Source organism: Procambarus clarkii, chromosome 30, assembly GCF_040958095.1.
Source record: "Procambarus clarkii isolate CNS0578487 chromosome 30, FALCON_Pclarkii_2.0, whole genome shotgun sequence".
In the NCBI taxonomy this organism is placed as follows: Eukaryota; Metazoa; Arthropoda; class Malacostraca; order Decapoda; family Cambaridae; genus Procambarus; species Procambarus clarkii.
This window is the reverse complement of record NC_091179.1, coordinates 5514494-5533266: the sequence shown is the minus strand read 5'-3', so window position 1 is coordinate 5533266 and position 18773 is coordinate 5514494. Positions and strand designations below refer to the sequence as shown.

At 38.8% G+C, this 18773-nt stretch overlaps 1 protein-coding gene across 1 annotated transcript in view; it reads right to left on the bottom strand.

Moving 5' to 3' along the window:
- The window catches only part of LOC123765599 (glutamate receptor ionotropic, kainate glr-3-like), a 44426-nt gene extending 26088 nt beyond the window's left edge, over window positions 1–18338 (bottom strand). The window contains exons 1-3 of the mRNA XM_069333578.1: window positions 18205–18338; window positions 16081–16181; window positions 15801–15963 (exon numbers count right to left, since the gene is read on the bottom strand). Of these exons, the coding sequence (XP_069189679.1) occupies window positions 15801–15963; window positions 16081–16181; window positions 18205–18338 (398 nt within the window). The remainder of the gene's footprint in view (window positions 1–15800; window positions 15964–16080; window positions 16182–18204) is intronic.
- Window positions 18339–18773: the final 435 nt, after the last annotated feature.

Below are 18773 nucleotides of genomic sequence, written 5' to 3'. Positions count from 1 at the left end.
GGTGGCTGAATCTGTGGTCCATAAAGCAGCCATGTCCTTCCCTACAGGATCAGCAGGTGGGTTCACAGGACTAAAACCCAACCACCTCAAGCAAATGCTCAACCCTGCACTGGGTGACATTGCAAAGAACCTCTTGGTGGAACTAACCAGATTCACCAACACATGTCTAGCTGGCAACATACCAGCGTCCATAAGACCTATCTTTTTGGGAGCATCTCTCTGTGCTCTAAAGAAAAAGGATGGAGGGATCAGGCCAATAGCTGTGGGCAATTCTCTCCGGCGTCTCGTCGCAAAGGCAGCTGCAAGAACAGTTAGTGATGCAGCGGCCAACATGCTGAAGCCAAAACAGCTCGGGTTTGGCATTCCACAAGGGTGTGAGGCGGCAGCCCATGCAGCTCGAGCCTTCATCGCCAACATCACAGACGAAAAGGCCCTTATCAAGCTAGATTTCAAAAATGCCTTCAATTTGGTGCGGAGGGATGCTGTACTCCGTGCGGTTCATAGTCATTTCCCTTCCCTCTACCCTTTTGTACATTCATGCTACAGTATGGATCTTAAGCTACTTTTTGGCGAACATGAAATTGACTCGCGAGAAGGCGTCCAACAGGGTGACCCCCTCGCTCCTCTCCTTTTCTGCTTAGTCATCAAACAAGTCACAGAGGTCCTGTCTAGCGAGCTTAACATCTGGTTCTTGGATGATGGTACCCTAGCTGGTTCCCAAGACTCCCTCCTGGAGGACATCAGAAAAATCCAGGAGCAAGGTGCAGTTTTAGGCCTCACCCTGAACCCTTCTAAATGTGAAATAATATGTTCCAACCAGGGCATCGTAGAGAGAAAAGAGGGTCTTCTGCCAAATATCCATAAAACTAAACCTGAAGACAGCACACTCCTAGGAGCTCCCCTGGGGTTGAAAGCCATCGATGAGGTCCTTGATAAGAAAATCGCCGACCTTAAGAGGATGGATGGGAGGATTGAGGATATTGATGCTCATGATGCACTCTACCTCATCACCAGATGTCTGTCCCTCCCCAGGTTAACCTACTTTCTGAGGTGTTCACCATCTTACAGTAGCCAAAAACTAAGTGAGTATGACCGGTTACTGAAATCAATGCTAGAAAAAGCCCTTAACCTCTCTCTCGATGACCTACAGTGGAAACAAGCCTCTCTTCCCGTAAGACTTGGGGGCCTCGGAGTTCGAACAGCAACGCAAATCGCTGTTCCAGCCTTCCTGTCCTCCTTATCAGCATCCGACGACCTTGTGAAGGAAATTCTACCTGCCCACTTACATCAGCTGGCAGGTGTACATGATCCCAATTTTACACGCTGTGCCACAGAGTGGGCCTCTCGTGCAGGCCAATCACCTCAACCACCATCCCCAAAATCCCACAAGCAATCCAGCTGGGATGGTCCCATTGTAGACCAAGTTGCTGCAGAGTGCCTGGGTGCTGCAACAACACAACACGACATTGCTCGCCTCACAGCAGTAGCAGCACCACATGCAGGGGATTTCCTGTTAGCAACCCCAATGTCGGCAACTGGCACGCGTCTCACACCACACGCCCTCCGAATTGCTGTGGCCCTCCGCCTTGCTGCCCCAATCCACACCAGATATAGGTGTATTTGCGGCGAGGTGGTGGCTGACAGGTACGGCCACCATGGCCTACTCTGCCAAAGCACAGGGGGATGGCACTCGAGGCACAGTGAAGTTAACGACATCATCAAGAGGAGCCTCACCACAGCTGGATGCCCAGCTGAAAGAGAGCCCCGTTACCTAACGCCCCGTAACTCTGATGCTCTTATTGGTCGCCCGGATGGTATCACAGTGAACCCCTGGAAGAATGGCAAGCAGTTGGTATGGGACTACACGTGCGTATCAACCCTGGCTAACACCTACATTAACCTCAGTGTTGCACAACCAGGTGGCGCTGCCACCCACAGGGAAGCAGCCAAATCCCGTAAGTATAGAGAACTGGATCACCACTACAATTTTGTCCCCATTGCTTCTGAGACGCTCGGCGCCTGGGGTAAAAGTGCTACCAGTTTTTTGAAGGAACTGGGTTCTAGGCTCATTGAAACAACAAGGGACCCGAGAGCTGCAAGCTTTCTTTTCCAGCGCCTCAGTGTGGCGATACAGAGGGGAAATGCGCACTGCATCCAGGGTTCCTGCCCGCCATCTGAGGAGCTGGAGGAACTCGAAAACCTATGACAACCATCTTTGTAACCCATATGTAACTCCCTTTTTTGTAACAAAGTTCAAATAAAGTAAATATATATGTGTACATACAAAAGAATGGGGGTGGTAGGAGAAGATAATATTAGTGTTCAGTGAGAAACCACAAGGTCTCCTCTGAATACTTTTTATTTTCTTCTCCGAGGCTATGGGTCCCCACATTGGCACCAGAGGTGGTACCCTCACAAACCTATATATATATATATATATATATATATATATATATATATATATATATATATATATATATATATATATATATATATATATATATATATATATATATATATATATATGTCGTACCTAGTAGCCAGAACGCACTTCTCAGCCTACTATGCATGGCCCGATTTGCCTAATAAGCCAAGTTGTTATGAATTAATTGTTTTTCGACTACCTAACCTACCTAACCTAACCTAACTTTTTCTGCTACCTAACCTAACCTAACCTATAAAGATAGGTTAGGTTAGGTTAGGGAGGGTTGGTTAGGTTTGGTCATATATCTACGTTAATTTTAACTCCAATAAAAAAAATTGATCTCATACATAATGAAATGGGTAGCTTTATCATTTCATAAGAAAAAAATTAGAGAAAATATATTAATTAAGGAAAACTTGGCTTATTAGGCAAATCGGGCCTTGCATAGTAGGCCAAAATGTGCGTTCTGGCTACTAGGTACGACATATATATATATATATATATATATATATATATATAAGTCGTACCTAGTAGCCAGAACGCACTTCTCAGCCTACTATGCATGGCCAAATTTGCCTAATAAGCCAAGTTTTCATGAATAAATTGTTTTTCGACTACCTAACCTACCTAACCTAACCTAACCTAACGTTTTCGGCTACCTAACCTAACCTAACCTATAAAGATAGGTTAGGTTAGGTTAGGTAGGGTTGGTTAGGTTCGGTCATATATCTGCGTTAATTTTAACTCAAATAAAAACAAATTGACCTCATACATAATAAAATGGGTAGCTTTATCGTTTCACAAGAAAAAAATTAGAGAAAATATATTAATTCAGAAAAACTTGGCTTATTAGGCAAATCGGGCCTTGCATATTAGGCTGAGAAGTGTGTTCTGGCTACTAGGTACGACATATATATATATATGTCGTACCTAGTAGCCAGAACTCACTTCTCAGCCTACTATTCAAGGCCCGATTTGCCTAATAAGCCAAGTTTTCCTGAATTAATATATTTACTATAATTTTTTTCTTATGAAATGATAAAGCAACCCCTTTTTTCTATGTATGAGGTCAATTTTTTTTATTGGAGTTAAAATTAACGTAGATATATGACCGAACCTAACCAACCCTACCTAACCTAACCTAACCTATATTTATAGGTAAGGTTAGGTTAGGTAGCCAAAAAAAGCTAGGTTAGGTTAGGTTAGGTAGGTTAGGTAGTCGAAAAAACATTAATTCATGAAAACTTGGCTTATTAGGCAAATCGGGCCTTGAATAGTAGGCTGAGAAGTGCGTTCTGGCTATTAGGTACGACATATATATATATATATATATATATATATATATATATATATATATATATATATATATATATATATATATGTATATACATATATATATATATATATATATATATATATATATATATATATATATATATATATATATATATATATATATATATATATATATATATATATATATATATATATATATATATATATGTCGTACCTAGTAGCCAGAACGCACTTCTCAGCCTACTATGCAGGGCCTGATTTGCCTAATAAGCCAAGTTTTCATGAATTAATTGTTTTTCGACTACCTAACCTACCTAACCTAACCTAACATAACTTTTTCGGCTACCTAACCTAACCTAACCTATAAAGATAGGTTAGGTTAGGTTAGGTAGGGTTGGTTAGGTTCGGTCATATATCTACGTTAATTTTAACTCCAATAAAAAAAATTGACCTCATACATAATGAAATGGGAAGCTTTATCATTTCATAAGAAAAAAAATTAGAGAAAATATATTATTTCAGGAAAACTTGGCTTATTAGGCAAATCGGGCCTTGCATAGTAGGCTGAGAAGTGCATTCTGGCTACTAGGTACGACATATATATATATATATATATATATATATATATATATATATATATATATATATATATATATATATATATATGGCTACTAGGTACGACATATATATATATATATATATATATATATATATATATATATATATATATATATATATATATATATATATATATATATATATATATATATATATATATATATATATATATATATATATATATATATATATATATGTCGTACCTAGTAGCCAGAATGCACTTCTCAGCCAACTATTCAAGGCCCGAATTGCCTAATAAGCCAAGTTTTCCTGAATTAATATATTTTCTCTAATTTTTTTCTTATGAAATGATAAAGCTACCCATTTCATTACGTATGAGGTCAATTTTTTGTTATTGGAGTTAAAATTAACGTAGATATATGACCGAACCTAACCAACCCTGCCTAACCTAACCTAACCTATCTTTATAGGTTAGGTTAGGTTAGGTAGCCGAAAAAGTTAGGTTAGGTTAGGTTAGGTAGGTTAGGTAGTCGAAAACCAATTAATTCATGAAAACTTGGCTTATTAGGCAAATCGGGCCTTGCATAGTAGGCTGAGAAGTGCGTTCTGGCTACTAGGTACGACATATATATATATATATATATATATATATATATATATATATATATATATATATATATATATATATATATATATATATATATATATATATATGTCGTACCTAGTAGCCAGAACGCACTTCTCAGCCTACTATGCAAGGCCTGATTTGCCTAATAAGCCAAGTTTTCATGAATTAATTGTTTTTCGACTACCTAACCTACCTAACCTAACCTAACCTAACTTTTTCGGCTACCTAACCTAACCTAACCTATAAAGATAGGTTAGGTTAGGTTAGGTAGGGTTGGTTAGGTTCGGTCATATATCTACGTTAATTTTAACTCCAATAAAAAAAATTGACCTCATACATAATGAAATGGGAAGCTTTATCATTTCATAAGAAAAAAAATTAGAGAAAATATATTATTTCAGGAAAACTTGGCTTATTAGGCAAATCGGGCCTTGCATAGTAGGCTGAGAAGTGCATTCTGGCTACTAGGTACGACATATATATATATATATATATATATATATATATATATATATATATATATATATATATATATATATATGGCTACTAGGTACGACATATATATATATATATATATATATATATATATATATATATATATATATATATATATATATATATATATATATATATATATATATATATATATATATATATATATATATATATATGTCGTACCTAGTAGCCAGAATGCACTTCTCAGCCAACTATTCAAGGCCCGAATTGCCTAATAAGCCAAGTTTTCCTGAATTAATATATTTTCTCTAATTTTTTTCTTATGAAATGATAAAGCTACCCATTTCATTACGTATGAGGTCAATTTTTTGTTATTGGAGTTAAAATTAACGTAGATATATGACCGAACCTAACCAACCCTGCCTAACCTAACCTAACCTATCTTTATAGGTTAGGTTAGGTTAGGTAGCCGAAAAAGTTAGGTTAGGTTAGGTTAGGTAGGTTAGGTAGTCGAAAACCAATTAATTCATGAAAACTTGGCTTATTAGGCAAATCGGGCCTTGCATAGTAGGCTGAGAAGTGCGTTCTGGCTACTAGGTACGACATATATATATATATATATATATATATATATATATATATATATATATATATATATATATATATATATATATATATATATATATATATATATATATATATATATATATATATATATATATATATATATATATATATATATATATATATATATATATGTCGTACCTAGTAGCCAGAACGCACTTCTCAGCCTACTATGCAAGGCTCGATTTGCCTAATAAGCCAAGTTTTCATGAATTAATTGTTTTTCGACGACCTAACCTACCTAACCTAACCTAACCTAACTTTTTTGGCTACCTAACCTAACCTAACCTATAAAGATAGGTTAGGTTAGGTTAGGTAGGGTTGGTTAGGTTCGGTCATATATCTACGTTAATTTTAACTACAATAAAAAAAATTGACCTCATACATAATGAAATGGGTAGCTTTATCTTTTCATAAGAAAAAATTTGAGAAAATATATTAATTCAGGAAAACTTGGCTTATTAGGCAAATTTGGCCTGGCATAGTAGGCTGACAAGTGCGTTCTGGCTACTAGGTACGATATATATATATATATATATATATATATATATATATATATATATATATATATATATATATATATATATATATATATATATATATATATATATATATATATATATGTCGTAGCTAGTACCCAGAACGCACTTCTCAGCCTACTATGCAAGGCCCGATTTGCCTAATAAGCCAGGTTTTCATGAATTAATGTTTTTTCGACTGCCTAACCTACCTAACCTAACCTAACCTAACTTTTTCGGCTACCTAACCTAACCTAATCTATAAAGATAGGTTAGGTTAGGTTAGGTAGGGTTGGTTAGGTTCGGTCATATATCTACGTTAATTTTAACTCCAATAAAATAATATTGACCTCATACATAATGAAATGGGTAGCTTTATCATATCATAAGGAAAAAATTAGAGAAAATATATTAATTCAGGAAAACTTGGCTTATTAGGCAAATCGGGCCTTGCATAATAGGCCGAGAAGTGCGTTCTGGCTACTAGGTACGACATATATATAAATATATACATATATATATATGTCGTACCTAGTAGCCAGAACGCACTTCTCAGCCTACTATGCAAGGCCCGATTTGCCTAATAAGCCAAGTTTTCATGAATTAATGTTTTTTCGACTGCCTAACCTACCTAACCTAACTTTTTCGGCTACCTAACCTAACCTAACCTAACCTATAAAGATAGGTTAGGTTAGGTTAGGTTAGGTAGGGTTGGTTAGGTTCGGTCATATATCTACGTTAATTTTAACTCCAATAAAAAAATTGACCTCATACATAACGAAATGGGTAGCTTTATCATTTTATAAGAAAAAATTTTGAGAAAATATATTAATTCATGAAAACTTGGCTTTTTAGGCAAATCGGGCCTTGCATATTAGGCTGAGATGTGCGTTCTGGCTACTAGGTACGACATATATATATATATATATATATATATATATATATATATATATATATATATATATATATATATATATATATATTATTAAATATGACCGAAAAAGTAAGATTAATAATTCTAACACGAATTTTCTCTATCTTTCTTACGTTTCTTTTCACTGTTGATGGTAATTCAAAGATCAATTCTCCAAAATTCATTTTTATTTCTAGTCTGACGCGACACTTGAGCGCGTTTCGTAAAACTTATTACATTTTCAAAGACTTTAGTTTACAAACACACAACTGCAACTGAATAGAGCTTACACATCTGCGATTTTATATCTACATTTGGGTGAGGTGGATGAGGTGAACACAAACTTTCAACAATGGGTATTGAATGGGTATTAAATTCAAACACAAGACAGAACACGAAACAATGGGTATTGAATGGAAGTAATTGTAGAAAGCCTATTGGTCCATATTTCTTGATGCTTCTATATTGGAGCGGAGTCTTGAAGTGGGTAGAATATAGCTGTGCATTAATTGGCTGTTGATTGCTGGTGTTGATTTCTTGATGTGTAGTGCCTCGCAGACGTCGAGCCGCCTGCTATCGCTGTATCTATCAATGATTTCTGTGTTGTTTGCTAAGATTTCTCTGGTGATGGTTTGGTTGTGGGAAGAGGCTATATTTTCCATAATGGAGCCCTGTTGCTTATGCATCGTTAAACACCTGGAAAGAGATGTTGTTGTCTTGCCTATATACTGAGTTTTTTGAGGCTTACAATCCCCAAGAGGGCATTTGAAGGCATAGACGACGTTGGTCTCTTTTAAAACGTTCTGCTTTGTGTCTGGAGAGTTTCTCATGAATAGGCTGGCCGTTTTTTTTGGTTTTATAGTAAATCGTCAGTTGTATCTTCTGATTTTTGTCTGTAGGGATAACGTTTCTATTAACAATATCTTTCAGGACCCTTTCCTCCGTTTTATGAGCTGTGGAAAAGAAGTTCCTTTAAAATAGTCTAATAGGGGGTATAGGTGTTGTGTTAGTTGTTTCTTTAGAGGTTGAATGGCGTTTCACTTTCCTTCTTATGATGTCTTCTACGAAACCATTGGAGAATCCGTTGTTGACTAGGACCTGCCTTACCCTACAGAGTTCTTCGTCGACTTGCTTCCATTCTGAGCTGTGGCTGAGAGCACGGTCAACATAAGCATTAACAACACTCCTCTTGTACCTGTCCGGGCAGTCACTGTTGGCATTCAGGCACATTCCTATGTTTGTTTCCTTAGTGTAGACTGCAGTGTGGAAAACTCCGCTCCTTTCCATGACTGTTACATCTAGAAAGGGCAGCCTACTATGCATGGCCCGATTTGCCTAATAAGCCAAGTTTTCCTGAATTAATTTATTTTCTCTAATTGTTTTTCTTATGAAATGATAAAGCTACCCATTTCATTATGTATGTGGTCAATTTTTTTTTATTTGAGTTAAAATTAACGTAGATATATGACCGAACCTAACCAACCCTACCTAACCTAACCTAACCTATCTTTATAGGTTAGGTTAGGTTAGGTAGCGGAAAAAGTTAGGTTAGGTAGTCGAAAAAACATTAATTCATGAAAACTTGGCTTATTAGACAAATCGGGCCTTGCATAGTAAGCTGAGAAGTGGCGTTCTGGCTACTAGGTACGACATATATTTATATATATAAATATATATATATATATATATATATATATATATATATATATATATATATATATATATATATATATATATATAAATATAAATATATATATGTCGTACCTAGTAGCCAGAACGCACTTCTCAGCCTACTAGGCAAGGCCCAATTTGCCTAATAAGCCAAGTTTTCATGAATTAATTGTTTTTCGACTACCTAACCTACTTAACCTAACCTAACCTAACTTTTTCCGCTACCTAACCTAACCTAACCTATAAAGATAGGTTAGGTTAGGTTAGGTAGAGTTGGTTAGGTTCGGTCATATATGTTGACCAGACCACACACTAGAAGTTGAAGGGACGACGACGTTTCGGTCCGTCCTGGACCATTCTCAAGTCGATTGTGATGAGGAGGTAGGGACAGGCAATAAATAGGCAAGAGAGAGCTGAGGAGGAAAGTAAGGTGTAGGGGATAGTAGTAATAATGAGAACTGCAGAAGGCCTATTGGCCCATACGAGGCAGCTCCTATTATAACCACCGAAGGAGATAGTAATAGGAAAAAGAAAATGATAGCAAGGGAGCGTAGGAGAAGACAATGAACAGAAAAAGGGAGAAGAGAGAAAGAAAAGGAAAGAGAAAGAAAGATAAATGGAAGGGGTAAGCTTATGTTAAGTCACGTTTGTTAGAAAGATTAGAGCATTTGAGTATATACTGTGAAAGGGAAGAGTCCACAGCAACAAAGCCAGGACTCAAGTTCATGTTGGGTACATTGTGTATAAGAGCCGATTCTACAAGACGGCGTCTGTGTAGAGTAGAGGCAGGAAAGATTATTTTGGAGGAAGACCAATCAATGGGATGATTAGAATCCCTCACATGGCAGAAGAGAGCATTGTTAGTGTCTGCAGACTTAACACTTCTCTTGTGTTCTTTAAGTCTGTCATTCAGTGTACGGCCAGTTTCGCCAAAGTATTGGAGAGGACAAGATAAACAGGAAATAGAGTAGACACCAGCAGCATTAGAAGCAGGAGGAGCAGTGTGAACTAGATTGCTACGAAGTGTGTTAGTTTGTCGAAAGGCGAGTTTAATGTCAAGAGGACGAAAGGTATTGGTAAAAGTTTTGAGTTCAGATATGAGGGGAAGGCATAGTACAGTGCTACTAGTGTTGGAAGCAGGTTTAGGATGAAAGAAATTTCGTTTAGCTTGAGAGTAGGCACAGTTGATGAAATGCAAAGGATAACCAAGGCGAGAGAATGATTTGTAGATAAAGGCATATATCATACGTTCGGTCATATATCTACGTTAATTTTAACTCCAATAAAAAAAAATTGACCTCATACATAATGAAATGGGTAGCTTTATCATTTCACAAGAAAAAAATATAGAAAATATATTAATTTAGGAAAACTTGGCTTATTAGGCAAATCGGGCCTTGCATAGCAGGCCGAGTACGACGTTCTGGCTACTAGGTACGACATATATATATATATATATATATATATATATATATATATATATATATATATATATATATATATATATATATTATTAAATATGACCGAAAAAGTAAGATTAATAATTCTAACACGAATTTTCTCAATCTTTCGTACATTACGCTTCACTGTTGGAGGTAAATCAAAAATCACTTCTCCAAAATTCATTTTTATTTCTAGTCTGACGCGACACGGGCGCGTTTCGTAAAACTTATTACATTTTCAAAGACTTCACAAATACACAACTGATTAGAACTTGCGTTTCCCTGATTTTATATCTACATTTGAGTGAGGTGGGAAGGATGATGTGGCATTAACACAAGACAGAACACTATGGGATATTAATAGGGTATTAAAAGTATCAACACAAGACAGAACAGAAACAATGGGTATTGAATAGAAGTGTTTGTAGAAAGCCTATTGGTTCATATTTCTTGATGCTTCTATATTGGAGCGGAGTCTTGAGGTGGGTAGAATATAGTTGTGCAATAATTGGCTGTTGATTGCTGGTGTTGACTTCTTGATGTGTAGTGCCTCGCAAACGTCAAGCCGCCTGCTATCCCTGTATCTATCGATGATTTCTGTGTTGTTTACTAGGATTTCTCTGGCAATGGTTTGGTTATGGGAAGAGATTATATGTTCCTTAATGGAGCCCTGTTGCTTATGCATAAGCAACAGGGCTCCATTAAGGAACATATAATCTCTTCCCAGAACCAAACCATTGCCAGAGAAATCCTAGTAAACAACACAGAAATCATCGATAGATACAGGGATAGCAGGCGGCTTGACGTTTGCGAGGCACTACACATCAAGAAGTCAACACCAGCAATCAACAGCCAATTATTGCACAACTATATTCTACCCACCTCAAGACTCCGCTCCAATATAGAAGCATCAAGAAATATGGACCAATAGGCTTTCTACAAACACTTCAATTCAATACCCATTGTTTCTGTTCTGTCTTGTGTTGATACTTTTAATACCCTATTAATGTCCCATAGTGTTCTGTCTTGTGTTAATGCCACATCATCCTTCCCACCTCACTCAAATGTAGATATAAAATCAGGGAAACGCAAGTTCTAATCAGTTGTGTATTTGTGAAGTCTTTGAAAATGTAATAAGTTTTACGAAACGCGCCCGTGTCGCGTCAGACTAGAAATAAAAATGAATTTTGGAGAAGTGATTTTTGATTTACCTCCAACAGTGAAGCGTAATGTACGAAAGATTGAGAAAATTCGTGTTAGAATTATTAATCTTACTTTTTCGGTCATATTTAATAATATATGTCTACAGGAAAGACTGCTACCAAAATATACTAATATATATATATATATATATATATATATATATATATATATATATATATATATATATATATATATATATATATATATATATGAGTCAGGGAAATAGTCAGGGAAAACACCTCTAACAGCTTCATTTCGACTGAGAATCTACTAGAAGCCATCAAAGCAACATCGGTTGGAACCCCTGCAGCACATCCCCAAAGCTGCCCGGCCCCAGGCAGCAGCCAAACTATCCAGCCTCTTGAAAAAGGTCAATGACTCCCCCGGAACTATCCAAGCATGGCACAACCTTCTCCTGTTTGGAAACATATGCCTAGCTGTCCCTGCAAGGAGAGACAAATCACTAGCTTCCTCGGTCATTATGGCTATAAATAGTTTTCCTAGAGAGGACAACCAGGCACCCCTCCCCACCCGTGCTAAAAACACCCACCGCAGGAAAGGTATCAACAGCAGAACCGAGGCATCCAAAATCAGAGCAACAGTCAGCAAGAAAATAGAAGAAGGCAACACAATAGGGGCGATCAGAGTCATCACCAGTGAAGACACAGTTGCCACCAGGGATGCCGATACAGCACAAGCCCTGAGGGAAAAACATCCACCCAGAGCTCCTCGTGACGACAGTGTTCCCCTAGTCGGTGTCACCAGAGCAGAACCCCTGTGTGTGCTCGAATCCATGGTGAACAAAGCAGCTTTATCCTTCCCACCAGGATCAGCAGGTGGGTTCACAGGACTACGACCCAACCACATCAAACAAATGCTCAACCCTGCACTGGGAGACATTGCACAGGGCCTCCTGGTGGAACTAACTAGATTCGCCAACACATGTCTAGCTGACAACATACCAGAGACCATACGGCCTCTCTTTTTGGCGCTACCCTCTGTGCCCTGAGGAAAAAAGATGGAGGAATCAGACCGATAGCTGTCGGCAATTCACTCCGGCGTCTCGTCGCTAAGGCTGCTGCTAGAGCAGTTAGTCAGGCAGCAGCCGACATGCTGAAGCCAAAACAGCTTGGGTTTGGCATTCCCCAAGGGTGTGAGGCAGCGGCTCATGCAGCTAGAGCCTACATTGCCAACATTACGAATGAAAAAGCCCTGATAAAGCTGGACTTCAAAAATGCTTTCAATCTGGTTAGAAGGGATGCAGTACTCAGTGCAGTTCATCGCCTTTTTCCTTCCCTCTACCCGTTTGTAAACTCATGCTACAGCAAGAATCTAACTCTGCTTTTTGGGGAACATGAAATTGAATCACAAGAAGGTGTCCAACAAGGTGACCCCCTTGCTCCTTTTCTGTTCTGCCTAGTTATCAAGGAAGTCACCGATAACCTGTCCAGCGAGCTTAACATTTGGTTCTTGGATGATGGTACTCTAGCCGGCTCCCCAGCCTCACTCTTGGACGACATAAGAATAATCCAGGAGCAAGGAGCAAGCCTAGGCCTCACCCTGAACCCTTCCAAGTGCGAAATAACCTCCACCAACCAGCACATAATAGAGCAAATAAAGGTTGTTTTGCCTGACATTCATACAACCAACCCTGAGGACAGCACACTCCTAGGTGCTCCTCTTGGAAGGAATGCCATCGACGGGGTCCTTGGTAAGAAGATCACTGACCTGAAGAGGATGAACGAGAGGATTGAAGACATCGATGCTCATGATGCACTTTACCTCATCACCAGATGCTTGTCCCTTCCCAGGCTGACCTACTTTCTAAGATGTTCGCCATCTTTCAACAATATTAAATTAGAAGAGTATGACAGCTTGCTGAAATCAACACTAGAAAAAGCCCTCAATCTTTCCCTCAGCGACTCACAGTGGAAACAGGCCTCCCTTCCTGTCAGACTCGGGGGCCTTGGCGTGCGCACAGCAACACAAATTGCTGTACCAGCATTCCTGTCCTCTTCAGTGGGGTCTGACAACCTGGTGAAGGAAATCCTACCTGAGCACCTAGTTCAACAGGCAGGGGTGCATGATCCCAGCTTCACAGACTGCACAACCAAATGGGTCTCTCTCGCAGGACCAGCACCCCAACCACCGCCTTCTGAAGCCCATAAGCAATCCAGCTGGGATCGCCCCATTGCCGACCAAGAAGCTGCAACTTTGCTAGAAGCTGCGACGACACCACATGACACTGCCCGACTTACAGCTGTAGCAGCTCCCCATGCAGGTGATTTCCTATTAGCAACCCCAATGTCAGCAACTGGCACCCGTCTCACACCGCAGGCCCTCCGAATTGCCGTGGCTCTCCGCCTAGCTGCCCCAATCCACACCGAATACAGGTGTATTTGCGGCGAGGCAGAGGCCGACAGATATGGACGGCATGGCCTTCTTTGCCAAAGGACGGGAGGATGGCATGCAAGACACGGCGAGGTTAATGACATTATTAAGAGAAGCCTTACCACAGCCGGTTGCCCAGCAGAGAGAGAGCCCCGTTACCTAATGTCCCGCAACTCTGATGAGCCTGTCGGCCGCCCAGACGGAATTACGGTGAACCCCTGGAAGAATGGTAGACAGTTGGTGTAGGACTACACTTGTGTTTCAACTTTAGCCAATACCTATGTTGACTTCAGTGCTACACAAGCAGGAGGAGCTGCCAATCACCGGGAAGCGGCCAAGTCACGTAAATACAGAGACCTTGAGCACCACTACAATTTTGTCCCCATTGCCTCAGAGACACTTGGTGCCTGGGGTAAAAGTGCTGCTAGCTTTTTAAAGGAGTTGGGGTCTAAGCTAATCGAAACAACTAGAGACCCCAGAGCTGCCAGTTTTCTTTTTCAGCGCCTTAGTGTGGCAATCCAGAGAGGAAATGCTCACTGCATCCATGGTTCCTGCCCGCCATCTGAGGAGCTGGAGGAGCTATTCAACTTGTGACAAGCAGCCTTGTACCCTGTATGTAATCAATATTGTAACTTTTTTTGTGTAATGACATTTTTAAATAAAGTTAGATAAATATACACACTTAACAAAAGAATAGGGGTGGTAAGAGAAGAAAATATCAAAGTGTTCAGTGAGGATCCACAAGGTCTTCTCTGAGTACTCTTTATTTTCTTTTCCGAGGCTATGGGTCCCTACATTTGCACCAGAGGTGGTACCCCTTCTAGGTTTATATATATATATATATATATATATATATATATATATATATATATATATATATATATATATATATATATATATATATATATATATATATATATATATATATATATATACGTCGTACCTAGTAGCCAGAATACACTTCTCAGCCTACTATGCAAGGCCCGATTTGCCTAATAAGCCAAGTTTTCATGAATTAATTATTTTTCGACTACCTAACCTACCTAACCTAACCTAACCTAACTTTTTCGGCTACCTAACCTAACCTAACCTATAAAGATAGGTTAGGTAAAGTTAGGTAGGGTTGGTTAATTTCTGTCATATATCTACGTTAATTTTAACTCCAATAAAAAAAAATTGACCTCATACATAATGAAATGAGTAGCTTTATCATTTCATAAGAAAAAAAATTAGAGAAAATATATTAATTCAGGAAAACTTGGCTTATTAGGCAAATCGGGCCTTGCATAGTAGGCTGAGAAGTGCGTTCTGGCTACTAGGTACGACATATATAATATATATATATATATATATATATATATATATATATATATATATATATATATATATATATATATATATATATATATATATATATATATGTGTGTGTGTGTGTGTGTGTGTGTGTGTGTGTGTGTGTGTGTTTGCGCGTAATACTTTCTTATATGTGTGGGGTAACTTTGCGTGAGTCAAGTGTCAGAATCATTAAAGGCAAATGCCATCAATTATTGTTTTATGATAAACGAATATTTCTGAAAAAATTGACATAAAAGATGTTCAGTGAACACATGAACCATTCTCAGGCGAAGGAGGAGCAAGATGCAACAGTTCTTACGTGAAGTTCAATTTGGGAGAGAAAGTGTCCAGTAGGCGGGCGTCCAGAGAGTCGACCAGGGTTATCGTGCCTCCCGACACATTAGTATCCTGGTAGTCTACGTAAGGGAAGTACGGTACCGACACTACATGGAAGTTATGACCCATGAAATCCTTGAACTGGTCTGTGAGATAGAGAAATAGTCACTGTCATTCACTCTTCTTTGGATATTTGAAACCTCTAGAGCAATTGTGTGGATTGATCACATGGCTAAGTGTAGCCAGTCGGAGGAGACCCATACCATCCCTCATATAGTTTTGTAGTACAAATACTGCCGTCTGAATTAACCAGAATGATGTTGATGTGGGCTCTTTGGCGAAAATCTCATCTTCAGAGAAATAACTGCATAGACAACAGTACCTAAACTTTAGCTTAATATAGAGATTATTTACATAATAACAGACCTCATACTAATCCCTATTTTTTCACCAATATACTGAACCTAGGCTTTCCTCATGCAGGAAGCTCCTGTAGTTTTGTAACACTAACTGATGCTGTGTCAAGCTATATGAAGCTGTGTAAAGTTATCTGAAGCAGTTTAAAGTTATCTGAAACTGTGTAAAGCTATATGAAGCTGTGTAAAGCTATCTGAAGCTGTGTAAAGCTATATGAAGCTGTGTAAAGCTATATGAAGCTGCGTAAAGCTATATGAAGCTGTGTAAAGCTATATGAAGCTGTGTAAAGCTATATGATACTGTAAAGCTATCTGAAGCTGTGTAAAGCTATCTGAAGTTAACTGTATGGAGCTGTGTAACACTATCTGAAGCTGTGTGAAAGAATTTGAAGCTGTGGCAAGCAATCTGCAAGCTGTGTCAAACTATCTAAAGCTATGTGAACCTATATGAAGCTGTGTCAAACTATCTAAAGCTATGTGAACCTATAGGAAGCTGTGTAAAGCTATCTGAAGCTGTGTAAAGCTATCTGAAGCTGTGTAAAGCTATATGAAGCTGTGTAAAGCTATATGAAGCTGTGTAAAGCTATATGAAGCTGTGTAAAGCTATCTTAATCAGTGAAAAGTTATGTGAAGCTGTGTAAAGCTGTCTGAAGCTGTGCGAAGCAATTTGAAGTTGTGTGTGAAGATACCCCTATGCGATATGAATCTAGACGAAATTTGTGTGAAGCTACAGGAAGTTGGATGGAGCTTTAGGAAAACTGTGTGTATCTACGTGAAGCTCTGTGCAGCTACATGAAGCTGTGTGAAGCTACATGAAGCTATGTGAAGTCACATGAACCTGTGTGAAGCTACATGAAGCTGTGTGAAGTTACATGAAGCTGTGTGAAGTTACATGAAGCTGTAGGAAGGTACAGGAAACTGTAGGGAGCTACGTTTAGGTCTGTGAAAAATATATATGCAAATAAAGTTGCATCACTGACTCTCAGAAATTCATGATGTACTGTATTTGAGGAAACACTTGCCCGGGAAAAGACCGTTAAGTTGTGGAATACTGGAGACGACGTCCAAGTCTTGGGTCACCAGCTGAACGTCCGCCTCCCCGTTGCCGCAGTACAGACACCGACGGTACACCTGGACGCCGTCGCTCGCCGGTGCTGTCCGGTGGTATTAAAGGAAACGGTATTGGAGGATCCTTTGACCAAGTCGGCACATGTTAGGTAGAAGATGTGGATTCAGCGTCCATACAACTTTGCTCATCCATGTCTTGCCCACTGCGGGGTCTTCAACTTCGATAGGCTTCTTGTTGTTCGAGCACACACAAATATTCACAGAAACAACAAAAAATATATAATAAATGCAAGTATATATTTACTTCATGTGTTTGTATTGTAAATTTGTATGTTCTCTGAAAACTATTTACATTTTTTTGTTTAATTAATTAGTGATTTTGGTATACAGGGGCAGACGACTTTGGTTTACTTAATTAGTTAGTAGTTTCATCATTTCATAGTGTATATGTCCCACTTAAGTACTACTTGAGAAAATATAATTTTTCTTCCAAATAAACACTTTGTCACAACGTACAGAAACTTTAATTAACATAGTTTATGCTCATTAGCATTCGAAAGCTAGCAGTTAACTTATAAATAATTTAACTTAGAAATATGGCTAATTTTAGGGTCAGCAATCCAGACTAGAAGTTATTTTGATAATATGCAGTCATTTTAACTCCCTAATCTATGAAGGCTTCTGGCCCGCCACATCAACCCACTTGGACTGGACGGTAAAGTGATGGTCTCGCATCTTTCAGGTCGGCGTTCAATCACCGACCATCCAAGTGGATGGCACAATTCCTGTCCTCTGTTCTATCCCAAATCCTTATCCTCATATCCTTTCCAAGTGCTGCACAGTTGGAATGGCTTGTGTTTTCTGTTGATAGTTCTCCAGAACTATCAGGAGAGAAGCCCTTACCTTATGGCCGCTATCTTCTCATGAGAAGCAAGTGGAATAATGACGACGATGATATTAAAGAGTAGAATGACCATGTCTGTAATGACAGACACGAGATACGAGAGTTGCATGACCATGACTATGATGACAACCATGAGGTGTATATAGTAGGCGTCCATCAATCTCGTGGGATTATGAATTTGTGGCCTAGTGTCTGGTTGGGAGCAACGTCGGCTGGGCCTGTTGAGTCCAACCCGAGAATGGTAGATCCAACCCCATCGAGTGCAAATAAACGCCGAAGGGGTTGCATCTGTCAGTGGTCGAGAGTTCCTTCAAAGTCTCTTTTTCTCAACCAGCCTCTTCCGTTCGCCCTCGAATTGCTGGAATCCTTTCCGTACTTTGCATCTCCAGGCAAATCTGTCCGCATCTGGTTCCTCCCAAGTGTTAATGTCGATGTCCAGCGATTTGAAGTCGCGTTTACAGGCTTCCTTGAGGCCCAGCTGGGGTCTTCCGGTGGGCCTCTTTCCTTATGCCAGTTCTCCATATAAGAGGTCCTTTGGTGTGCGGCCATCTTCCATGCATGTGACATG